Raw genomic sequence first — 13,056 nt, 5'->3', positions numbered from 1 at the left:
ATCATTGTTGCATTGAAATATGTATTTTGCCTTTTGACCTCCTCCTCGGGCAAATCCATATCTATAAAAGACTCATGTATGTCCTTAGCGTCTTTATAACACTTGATGAAGTTGCGCAAATGAGCTAGCACAGACTTCACATTGTCAGTAGATTTCATCCAGACACGTATTGGTTCAATGTATTTCTTGGCCTGCTTGATTTTTGCCGATCTCTTTTCTTGGCACGTTTCTAAGTAAAACGCCAAGCCTTTTGGGGTAAACTTGAGGCCCTGTTTTACAGAGGGCTCGGGCGGAGCAACATTCTCCACACTTGAAACATTTGAATCAACCACAGGCATTGTCTCGTTTGTCTCAACCAGCTGCTCCATATTGTCTGATTGAGTTCACAGAGGCAATTATATTGACACTTCACGTCGGAGATTTATGAATAAATGTCTTTTCAAGTCCAACAACTCCCAATATTCATCAACATGGAGCGAAACAGTAATTCAGTCACTCCAAATAAGTCTGCTTTTTTCCAATAAAGCTGACAGATTATCCTTCACATACCAATGTTATGTTGTTGTGGAGTAGGTTTGTGCGTCGTCCATTTAAGCCGTGGGTGGTCCTCTGTTCTCCGATCGTGTCTTTAACAGGCAATTCAAAGTTTCACAAAGTCAATGAGCATTGTCTCAGATCTCCAGATCAAACGCTGATGCGCCGGCGTCCATGTTCCTTTGTCCTTTGATCAGCATGATCATCTCGTTTTGAGCGTGGTGGTGACTCCAGTCCAAACGTCCATGCAGTGCAAAAATCCACAAAAAAAACAATAAAAGTGTCCGCTTCAATAAGGGAGGTTTTTTACTTTATGTAGTGGCTATTTGTCAACAACAATACGACTTTAAAAGGCCACTGAGGCACCAGGTACGGCGGATCTTACGCAGATCATGAGTGAGTAAATGAGTCCATTGTCCAGTCAAGGCATCAACGTTTTGTGGTGTTTATTGTCTTCACCTCGGCAAGAACAATACAGCAAAAGGTGTTGAATATTTGCTAGACTCAGCCTTGATACTGCTCTGATGCTGGTAAAAAAAACATACACCTTCCCGGTGCTCACTCGCTGCTGCTGTGCCCCGATTGTCCTAAATACACCCAGCTGCGTGCCCAAATTGACCCATCACCTTCAAAATAAAAGCATCCCAGCTGGAACACAACTTAACATAAAATTACATGGCTGCAAATTAGCTAGCTCTACAAAACAAATAAATACACGAAATAAATGTGAATAGCTTCCACAAAATCGTTTAGTTGATTTTGGTAAAGTATTTCAGCTTTAGCTTCGCAAAAAACATCCTCATATTGGTTTTCAAGATATTGTTGGGGTCCGCTATCTGCTGATAGTTCCCACATAGGTTTTTTAAAAAGTACATGCAAAACGACAGTTATTTGTGGGTCATCTGACAACCACATTGCCTTCTGACAGTTTAATAGTCCTTATCATATTATTGCTCTGCATGTTTTAGCTCCATATTAGCTGGGTTCACTAACATGATTGGTTGATCCAGTTTAAGATTTTCAATATATGCCATTATTATTTCCAACATTCCTTTACCCTGAATATCATGTCTAACAATGTGTTTTCTTCTAGGAGTATTAGATGGGATACTCATAAGTGGCATTTGTGAGCTATCATCTCCGTAAGGTGGAGGTAGGGTCTCAGACATTATACCAGCTGCTTGTTGATCTCTGTCTAAACGGTAGTCTAACAGGAACGTATTTTGGTCTTTGTACGCCTGTGAGTCTGGGCTAAGCTGACCAGGGGGGGCAGAAGGTCCGGATCAAGCTTCTGTGTATCCCTCCCAATCTGTGGTTGGCTCTGAGTCAGTAACTGCATTTTAACCTCATCCGCCATTTTTTAAGGGTTTAAATTCACTCTTTTATACACATGCAAGTTCCCAGGCTATCAATCACACCGGAGGATCAGTCCGACTATACCGTCACTTGGTTCTAGGTTACTCTCCTGGATTCAGCTAGTGCATGCGGATACCTCAACTAAGAGGGTTATGTATCGAGCTTCAAGCTTTTCCAACAGCCTAGGTACCTTTCTCAGACCTATGGTTTATCTTTATTAAATATCCTATTAACTCTTCACCACGTTATGTTTTAACGCAAAAGTTCTAACCGCAGCTCTTTGTCAAGTCCTACCTATAATAATTTTCAAATAATTGGACAGGTACTGAGCAGTGCCCCTATGGCTGACTTCACTAATAACTACTAGCCACCAAACCTGTGCATTAGGGGAAGAAGTTTGGCTAGGGGAAGAAGAGCCTACTTTAGCTTCTTTAACAGACAGCAATATCCGATATAATATAACCCTCAGTCCTCACTTAAATTACTACACTTTTAGGTTTAAATATATATTCTAGGATTTGGGTAGGTATTTTAACAAGACTTTCAGCCTGTATTTCGCTGATTTGTACTCATCGACCGTTGTCACTAGGCCGTTTTGGTTCTTGTAGTTTGACTCTGTAAAAGTATGACTTTTCACAGAGCCCAACGGTTGGGCGCCATGTAAGAGTCGGGAGGAGCTGATAATTTATTCCGGCAAATTACTCAGACCTACTAATTAACCTTACAGAAGTTATTGAGTCTATAGAGGCTTCTCAATTCTTAAATTTCCCCTCCTCGACTCGACTCCCCTCCTCGAGACTTAGTCCCGCTCACAGGCGATGCGAGCGGAGGATCGAGGAGAGAGGAGGGGAAACAGCAGACGTTTAAAGAAATGAGAACTCCTCTCCTCTGAGCGGTCATATTAAAGCGACTTCCATTCATTATTACGTGGCAACAGCTGCATCAGCTGTCGAGTGTTTTGTCATAGCGCTGTATTTTATAATCTCTGTTAGATCAGCTGAACATTGTTCCCCCACATATCAATCAATGTTTATTTATATAGCCCAATATCACAAATGTTACATTTGTCTCAGTGGACTTCACAGTTTGTACAGAATATCAGTATGACAATACGACACCCTCTGTCCTTAGACCCTCACATCATACAAGGAAAAACTTCCAGAGAAAACCCAGTTTAAAGGGAAAAATGGGAGACACCTCAGGGAGAGCAACAGAGGAGGGATCCCTCTCCCAGGACGGACAGACGTGCAATAGATGCCGTGTGTAAATTGAAAAGATAATACATTTGCAACATAGGTAGTCCAAATGTTTGGAAATGCATGTGTGTATAATAGGAAGATGAATCCATGAGTATATCCATCCAGGACTTATGATCCAGGACCACAGCCACGACTCAAGATCCAGGACTCGCAATCCATGACACAGGACCGCAGGATCATCCATGACTCCGGATCCCGGCGTATATAGACACCAAAAAGAAAGAAATTTGGGGAAGCTGGGTTAATCGGAACATGAGAGTACACAGGTATAGACAGAGAGAAGGAAGAAGTAAGATGTCCCCCGACAAACTAAGCCTATATCAGCAAAACTAGGGGCTGAATCTAATCAGCCCTAACTATAAGCTTTATCAAAAAGGAAGGTCTTAAGCGCACTCTTAAAAACGGATAGGGTGTCTGCCGTCCGAACACAAACTGGAAGCTGATTCCACAAAAGTGGAGCTTGATAAGAAAAGGCTCTGGCTCCCATTGTACTTTTAGAGACTCTAGGAACAACCAACAACCCTGCATTCTTGGAACGCAATGCCCTAGTAGGACAATAGGGTATAATGAGTTCTTTAAGGTAAGATGGCGCCTGCCCATTAAGGGCTTTGTAGGCGAGAAGAAGAATTTTAAATTCTATCCTGTGTTCTATAGGGAGCCAGTGTAAGGCAGCCAGAACAGGAGTAATGTGGTCCCTTTTCCTAACTCTGGTTAGTACACGAGCTGCAGCATTTTGAATCAGCTGAAGCGACTTGACTGACTTCTTGGTACACCCTGATAATAAGGAGTTACAATAATCCAGCCTTGAAGTAACAAATGCATGGACTAGTTTCTCTGCATCGTTTTGAGGCAAGATATGCCTGATTTTTGCAATGTTACGTAGATGGAAGTAGGCGGTCCTTGAAATTGATTTTATGTGGGCGTTAAAGGATAAATCCTGATCAAATATAACACCAAGATTCCTTACAGTCTCACTGGAGGCCAAATTAATGCCATCCATAGTTAATATATCTTTAGATAATTTGTTTCGTAGATTATTCGGGCCAAGTACAATAACTTCAGTTTTGGTCGTGTTTAACATCAAAAAATGTAAGGTCATCCACGTTTTTAAGTCCTTGAGGCAGTCTTGAATTTTATTTAGATGATTAATTTCATCAGGCTTGATTGATAAATATAGTTGAGTATCATCCGCATAACAATGAAAGTTTACAGAATGATTCCTTATAATATTGCCTAACGGAAGCATATATAGGGGGAACAAAATAGGTCCAAGCACTGAGCCCTGTGGCACTCCATGGCTAACTTTGGTTTGCATGGAAGATTCATCGTTGACACGTACAAACTGAGAGCGTTCAGATAGATAGGACCTAAACCAGCCTAAAGCAGTTCCCTGTATGCCAACTAAGTGCTCTAGTCTTTGCAATAGGATATCATGGTCGATAGTATCAAATGCAGCACTAAGATCGAGCAAGACAAGAATAGAGACAAGTCCCTTGTCAGAGGCTATTAGAATGTCATTTGTGACTTTAACCAGAGCTGTCTCTGTGCTATGTTGTGTTCTAAAGCCAGACAGAAAATCTTCAAATAAATCATAGTTTTTTAAGTAATCACACAGCTGTTTTGCGACTGCTTTCTCAAGAATCTTTGAGAGGAACGGAAGATTAGAAATAGGTCTATAGTTGGCTAAAACCTCTGGATCGAGGTTGTGCTTTTTAAGAAGCGGTTTTATCACTGCTACTTTGAATGATTGTGGAACATAGCCTGATAATAAAGACATATTCATAATATTTAATAAAGAAGTGCTAATTAATGGAAAAACTTATTTTAACAGCTTAGTTGGAATCGGGTCTAAGATACACGTTGATGGTTTAGAAGAGAGAATCATTGAATTTAATTGTTCAAGGTTTATGGCTGAAAAGCATTCTAGTTTACTATCTAGTGTAATATTAGAACTTACGTTTCCGGGAGCTGTTGATAACACTATACTGGTTAAAGGCAAGAGGTCATTGATTTTGTTTTTAAGAGTAACAATTTTATCGTTAAAAAAGCACATAAAATCATTACTACTGAGTGCTATGGGAATAGAAGGCTCAGTCGAGCTGTGGCTCTCTGTCAGCCTGGCTACAGTGCTGAAAAGAAATCTTGCATTATTCTTATTCTCATCTATTAATGAAGAGTAGTATGCTGCTCTCGCTTTACGCAGTGCTTTCTTATATTCATTGAGTGTAATATGCCAAATTAAACGAGATTCTTCAAGTTTAGTGGAACGCCATATCCTTTCAAGTTGTCTCGACTTTTGCTTTATTTTGCGGGTTTCGGCATTATGCCATGGAGCTAATCTATGTTGTTTTATTTTCTTCTTTTTCAAAGGAGCAACAGAGTCTAATTTTATTCGCAGCGCATCTGTAGCACTATCAACAACATGATCAATTTGGGGTGGTGTACATTTTGTATAAGTTTCCTTCCCTACATGCAGACATGCTATCGAGTTAAGTATTGGTGGAATCTCTTCCTTAAATTTGGCTATAGCACTAACAGATAGGTTTCTGCTGCAGGAGCTTTTGGCTAATGCTTTGTAGTCTAGTAACAGTACTTCAAAAGTTACTAAGAAATGGTCGGATAAAGCAGGATTATGCGGTTCGACTAATAGTTGCTCAATTTCAATACCATAAGTCAGAACAAGGTCAAGAGTGTGATTATAGCAGTGGGTTGGTTTATTTACACTCTGACAGAAACCAACAGAGTCTAATATAGAGTTAAATGCAACAGTAAGGCTATTTTTATCATCGTCAACATGAATATTAAAGTCACCTACGATAATTACTTTATCTGTTTTAAGTACCAAAGCTGATAAAAACTCAGAGAATTCTGATAAGAATTCTGAATAAGGACCTGGTGCACGGTACACTGTAACAAATAAGATTGGCTGCAAAGTTTTCCAGGTCGGATGCGTAAGACTGAAAATGAGGCTTTCAAAGGAGGTATAATTTAATTTTTGTTTAGTATTGATAAGTAAACTTGAGTCAAAGATTGCTGCAACTCCACCTCCTCGGCCCGTGCCTCGGGCAATATGAGTATTGATATGGCTGGGTGGAGTGGCCTCATTTATGCTGACATATTCTTCATGTCTCAACCAAGTTTCAGTGAGACAGCATATATCAATATTATAATCTGATATTAAATCATTTACCAGTATTGCTTTAGATGCTAGAGATCTTATGTTTAAGAGACCACATTTAATCTTCCTGTTTTGTTGCACTGTAGTAGTTGTTACATTTACTTTTATTAGGTTATTATGTATGACACCTCTATTAGGTTTTACCTTAAATTGTCCTTGGGCAGACACACACACCGTTAATATTGGGTATTTTATTGGGTTCGGGATTCCTATGGATGACTGCCTAGGAGAGAGCGCAGAGAAGCGTGTAAGACTGCGACTCTGCCTCCTGGTCTCAACTCCAGTTTGTCATGGATTAAGTCCACAGAGCCCTGAAATGTTTGCCGAAATGAGATTTGCACCTTCCAAAGTAGGATGAATGCCGTCTCTCTTAATCAGACCAGGTTTTCCCCAGAAGGCTGTCCAATTATTCACGAAGCCCACATTGTTTGCTGGGCACCACCAAGACAACCAGCGCTGAAATGATGACATGCGGCTATACATGTCATCATTGATCAGATTGGGGAGGGGACCAGAGAAGATTACGGTGTCCGACATTGTTTTAGCATAACTACACACCGACGCCACATTAAGTTTGGTGCATTCTGATTGGCGTAAACGAACATCATTACCACCGACGTGAATAACAATCCTACTGTATTTACGTTTATTTTTAGCCAGCAGTCTAAGATGCGCCTCAACGTCGCCCGCTCTGGCCCCCGGAATGCATGTGACTGTGGACGCTTCGGTCTCTAAATTCACGTGTCTCATAATAGAGCTACCAATAACCAGAGTTGGCTTCTCAGCGGGTGTCTCGCTGAGTGGGGAATATCTGTTAGATACGTGAACGGGTTGGTGGGGACCTGCGGGTTTCGCGTTATGCCCCTTCTGAACAGTCACCCATTCTCCCTGCTGCTCAGGAGTTGCCGGGGGACGGCTAAGAGGAGCTACCTTTTGCCGGTCCACACCGGCTAACATGGGCTTTACTGTAGCTGAGTTATTTTCTAAGATGCGGAGCCGGGCTTCTATGGCTTTGATTCCCGCCTCCAACCTAACAACTATACTACATTTAACACATGTATCGGTACCAGTAAAGGAGGTAGGGGAGTAACCAAACATGAGACAGTTAGAGCAGGAAATAGAACCCGAGGGTGGGGAAAGAGCCATGGCTAGCTATCAAGCTAAAGTAGCTACCGTTAGCAAACCCGAAAAGAGTGTAGGCAACTGTGGAGTTACAGTCGCTAAGAGAAGGAGAGTTTGTGAGTGCTTACAGTTTTTCTCAATCGCTAAACCCACTATTTAGAATCAAAATTCCTTTCATCAAACCAACAGCACAGCCATCGAAACAGAAAACCATTTCTCTACAACAGTAGGCCTATACCATTTATCATTGATATCACACAAAATGCAGATGCTAAGCAGTGTTTTGCAAAACAGATCACACAATTCTCTAACTGAAGTTACAATTCTCTACACAAAGATCAAAAATCTTTTGTGTAACTCATGTCTAACAAAACAAAAATAATCTTCTCACAGTGGATAACACTTCCTCATAAACTTAGACAATAGCTACACTAATTGACACTTGATGTGCAAAATATTAACACTTGTTATCAGTCAATCACCCCATTGAAAAAGGTAACTCCATGGAATGTACTGTATACCTTACAGTAATGATGTTACATTGAAAACATTTACATGATAGAATTTGCATGACTGTACTTAAAATATTTTTTTAAATGGTGCCGGTAAAGCTATAATAGTGTTGATATGACTTGCATAGCTCTTTGAGATGTTCATATGGGGAGGATTAGCTATAGTTGATACAACATTTTTACAGTCAGTAATTGTGGTCTTTTCCTTTTTGCACATTGAGAAATGTTTTTTTTTGTATCGGGGTGAATTGAGTACTTCACTTCCATGTAAATGAATTGCTCAGAGCTGACATCAATGAATTTCCTACAGTAATTGTAATTACTGTAGTGAGAATCCTATAAAAGACCTCCTTCACTTCAGTAAGATGTTTGTCAAGGGTGGTGTGGACACGCAAAGGAGATATTTCCCACGCCGCCTTGCAAGGGAAGACATACGCTGTGACGTAGATGAGGCTATGTGGCCAGACAGACGGCAAAGAGCAGATCAGTAAAGCTATATAGATCTCATTCTCTGCTTTACTGCTGATTTACATCATTTACCCATGTTATTTTTTTTCCAGTGTATTGCTATTCATCTTTTGTTTCTGTTACGGTGCTCTACTGAAAATGAGACATAAAAACAATGACATAGTTACAGTAACACACTGTTTTTCCTATATATAAGTTTGTTTCTCCCAACTTGTTAGTTTTCCGTTCAGTTTCCAATATCGATAGCTTGAGGTTTGTGTATTGATGATTGTAGTCAGTATTTAGTGTGCCACTTAGTAATGACTGTTCAAATAGTCTTCTAATGAGCTGACAAATGTTTGTTTTTGGAGAAGGTATCTGGTTTTGGAAGGGGTATTTTTAGTTTTGAGTGCCTTAGAGCACTTTGCAAGAAATGTATATTGCTATGGTAGAATGGGTTATTATGGTGACCGGAGTTTCAGTTATGAAAACACATTTGTCTCATTAGAGGACAATTTGTTCTGTTTCGATCGACTTATTCTTTTTTGTGACCAGTATTTTCAGTTTTGGTCATGTAAGTGCATTTTGCAAAAGATATTCAGAGTTATGGCAAGTGTGTTTCTGTTTAGATGGCTATGTTCTTGTTTTGAAGAAATGAATTTTGATTCTAAATAGTGGGTTTAGCAATTGAGAAAAACTGTAAGCTGTAGTAACGTGTGATTACAACGTCAGGCAGTTGCCGTGATCAAGAGTTTTAAAACGATCGATTAAGTTAAGATAATAAGCTATCAGCAACAGAACAGGCACACGGGATACCCGGAGATGACAACAACAATTTACTTTGAATTCATTGAGTGCGGTATAATGAGACAATAATAGGCTACAGATGCGGACACACACACACAAATATATTTATATAAATATATACAATTTAAAGTATGAGAGCACTCTCATAATAACGTAACACAATCAGAGACTGGATATATCCCCCCCTCTCTCTGGTCACTGAAATGGGGAATTTAAATTGAAACGAGACAAAAGTTGTATTTACAAGTATTAAAAGTAAGCAGAGGACACCAAACCAACTGAGACCCGTCTGTCCGCCGCATCTACACACTGTACCACACACACCTACACACTGTACCAAACACACACCTACACACTGTACTGTACCACACACACACACCTACACACTGTACCACACACACCTACAGCTCCCAAAGCATAATCAGGCTACAGCCGTTGTGTATTTTATTATGTGAAGCACTAAATGGTCTTAGAAAAATATCGACTCTTTGTTTGTAGATATCTACTAACTAAAGCAAATAAAGAGAGTGGGCCTGTTATACTGAGTGATATATATTATACACACTGCTCTGCTTTCTGCACGGACCTCACAGCTGTTCTCTCTGGAAATATCGCGACACGATGAAAGCAGTTTCTAAAATAATATCCAGGGGATGCATGCAGAGCTGTCATTGGCTGAGATAAGTCCGGCCATTCCACCGTTCCCGGAAATGCATCCGTGGAGGAGCCGTGGAGGACCCATCAGTGTATCCTCGGTTATAGCTCCTCCAGAGAGCCTCCTCGACGCTCGATCCTCGGTCCTCGGTGTGCATTTAGAGAAATGAGATGTCCTTCAAAATGGCGCGCTGAAATTCATTTCCGGGTCACTACCGGAGGGCCGAGGAGTCGAGGAGGGGAAATTTGAGTATTGAGAAGCCTCTTTATGTAAGTTTACTGCTTGGCTCAGATCCACCAACGTCAGCAAGATCTCACCTCTATTAACTCCTGAAGAACCAGGTTCAATTAACTGCTGTTTCAATTCAGACAACTCTCTTAAATCTGTTTAAGCGATCCCGAAGGATTTTGATATCAGTAAATGAGGTGTGGCCCTACCTAAGTGTAAGTGTGGCAGTGTGCAATCTTACCGTTGAAGCAGGAGAGGAGAGCGCAGATGTCTTTTAAGTTGTCCCAATCCAAAAGGTGGGATCAGTTTATCATCAGCGGCTTCATTTGCCTGACCCCTAGATTCCACCGGGTCCGTCTGCGTCGCGTTACGGCCGCGTTACGGCTGCATTACGGCTGCGCTGTGTCGTTCGCAAAGATCGCGGGCACTCTAGTCAGTGGGTGCTGTTCCACCAGACGCGCCACGTTACGGCTCAGAAGCGTCTCGGCGCCGGACTCCGCTCAAAATAGGATGCAAGTCTATTTTTCGACGCGAGGCGTTGCATAGCGCCGGGCAGGAAGTGGACCGGTCAGAGCATCGAGTCAATCCCCAAACTAAACTAATTTTGCAGACCCTATCCCTCCGTAGTCTTTCAAGTAGGAGGAGAAATGCCAGCGTTCTCCTCCGGTTTACAGGCACTGTGTAAATTATATATATAGAATAATTATGATGATGAATGTAGTTTTTTACCATTAAAATACAGCAACACATCTTTGATTCATGTCGTTTATAACTGGAATATTACAATTATTATTAACTTTGTCTGTACAAAGTAGCCTGTCCAGGAAATATGCCCAAATCAACAAAAACGGCGAGCCGGCACGCAAGACGCTCCGCTTCTGAAATGCTTCTGAAATGCTTCTGAAACGCACCCGGCCGGAGGAGGCCGGACCAAAACCGCGGCGCAGCCGTTACGCGACGCAGACGGACCCGGTGGAATCGAGGGGTAATCCTCCCTCACGTAGCGTCCACACAGCGGCGTGCGTTGAAGCTTGCAGGCGGGCGTGTCTGAAACTCGACCAACAACCAATCACATGAATCTCCCGCCCCGGACACACAAGCACACAGTTTGATTGGCTAGAGCTTGCACTGGCATATGATTTGATTGGCTGACGCTTCCGTCGAAGCTTCAAAAGTTGAACATTGCTCAACTTTTGAAGCGAGTAATGCAAGCAAAGCGAAGCGACAGAACCACAATGCAGTTCGGCAAAGCGTGACGTCACCCCATTCAAAGTGAATGGGCAGAAGCGTTGAAGCTTCAACGCACGCTGCCGTGTGGAAGGCCTTCAGGAACTTATTCCGGTGTGAATACGATCTGCTCTTTAGTTCATCAGAACTAAAGAGTCCTGGTGAACTAAGTTCTGATGAACTAAGTACGGCAAAGTACTTGGTGTGAAAGCGCCTATAGTGTCACGATTCTCATGTTATGTCACGTTTTTAGTTTTGTATGCCTGGTTATGGGTGTTTTCCTCTTTGTATATTGTCTTGTCCTTCTTCCTGTGTTTTTCCTCCCTGTCGTTAGTTTCCATGGTGTGTCTAATTGTCTGATTGTGTTCACCTGTCGCCCTTGTGTTTCTCCTCCCCTGCCCGGCTGTTTCTCGTCTTGTGATTACCCCTCCCTGTATTTAGTCTTGTCTCTTCCTGTGTTCAGTGTTGGTTCGTCTTTTGTTGTTGACTGTGTTCACCGGTGAGTGTTCTCTCTGTCCAAGTTCTATCTGTTATCCTTGAAATAAAGGTAATATAATAATATAATATATAATATAATCAGTTTAATCTGCATTTGGGTCCTGCTTCCTTTGCTCTACCGTAACAGAACGAACCAACCGGATATGGACCCAGCAGATCCTTTTGAGCAGGAATTATTGGATTTATCCTTTTCTTTGACTTACTGCTCTGATAGGTGGAGGGGAGCGTCCGGGGTTCAGCAGCGAGAGGCTGCTCTGGCAGAGGCACGCCAGATGGCTACAGAGAGTCCAGGCTTGGTGAAATTCGTACCTGGCTGGATTTTGAATTTCCTCTCGGTGTGTGATTCCCGGCCTGCTAGCCCCAGGCATGCTAGCTCCCGGCCAACCCTATGTCCTGTCCCGTTGGGGGTCCCGCCGACTACTCTTCTGCCGGGGGTCCTGCCAACCCTATGTCCTGTTCCGTTGGAGGTCCCGGCGCCACCTGTCTTGCCGGGGGTCCTGCCAACTCCTGGACCTTTTCCGTGGGGGATCCTGCCGAAGCCTGTCCCACCGGCTCCGGTTCCTGCTCGGCCTCCAGAGCTGTCCCGTCAGCGCCTTCCTGCCCGTCCTCCCGAGTTGTTCCGTCGCCGCCTGCTTCGCCCTCGAGCCCGGCCCCCTGAGAGCCGCGGTCTTCACCTTCGAGCCCGGCCCCCTGAGTGCCGCGGTCTTCGCCCTCGAACCCGGCCCCCTGAGAGCCGTGGTCTTCGCCCTCATGCTCGGCCCCCTGAGTTCGCCCACTGTGGCCTTCGCCCCTCCATGGTCTCTGCCTTGCCCCCGGGCCGTCCGTCCGAGACCCCACCATGGACTCTGCCTTGCCCCCGGGCCGTCCGCCCGAGACCCCCACCATGGACTCTGCCTTGCCCCCGGGCCGTCCGCCCGATTCCCCCCTTCTCGGCTTCTGCCTTGCCCCCGGGCCGTCCGCCCGATTCCCCCTTTCTCGACTTCTGCCTTGCCCCCGGGCCGTCCGCACGAGATCCCTTCCGGGCCCTCCGCTGTGCTCCTGGGCTGTCAGCCCAAGACCCGTCCTCCAGACCCCCTCCACCCACCCTGGTGGCCCTAGTTTTGTTTTAGTCTTGTCTCTTCCTGTGTTCAGTGTTGGTTCGTCTTTTGTTGTTGACTGTGTTCACCGGTGAGTGTTCTGTCTGTCCAAGTTCTATTCGTTATCCTTGAAATAAAGGTATCAGTTTAATCTGCA

At 43.3% G+C, this 13,056-nt stretch overlaps 1 protein-coding gene across 1 annotated transcript; it reads left to right on the top strand.

The window, feature by feature from the left end:
* Positions 1 to 11,787: 11,787 nt before the first annotated feature.
* Positions 11,788 to 13,056, top strand: LOC307015355 (uncharacterized protein). Its single transcript, XM_079643890.1, has 2 exons — positions 11,788 to 11,872; positions 12,038 to 13,056. Exon 2 carries the CDS (start codon positions 12,190 to 12,192, stop codon positions 12,919 to 12,921), a length of 732 nt encoding a protein of 243 aa, XP_079500016.1. The 5' UTR covers positions 11,788 to 11,872; positions 12,038 to 12,189; the 3' UTR covers positions 12,922 to 13,056.

The sequence above is a fragment of the Notothenia rossii genome, assembly GCF_949606895.1.
Source record: "Notothenia rossii genome assembly, chromosome: 1".
NCBI lineage: Eukaryota > Metazoa > Chordata > Actinopteri > Perciformes > Nototheniidae > Notothenia > Notothenia rossii.
The sequence above is the reverse complement of the archived record's forward strand: the minus strand, read 5'-3'. Positions and strand labels throughout refer to the sequence as shown.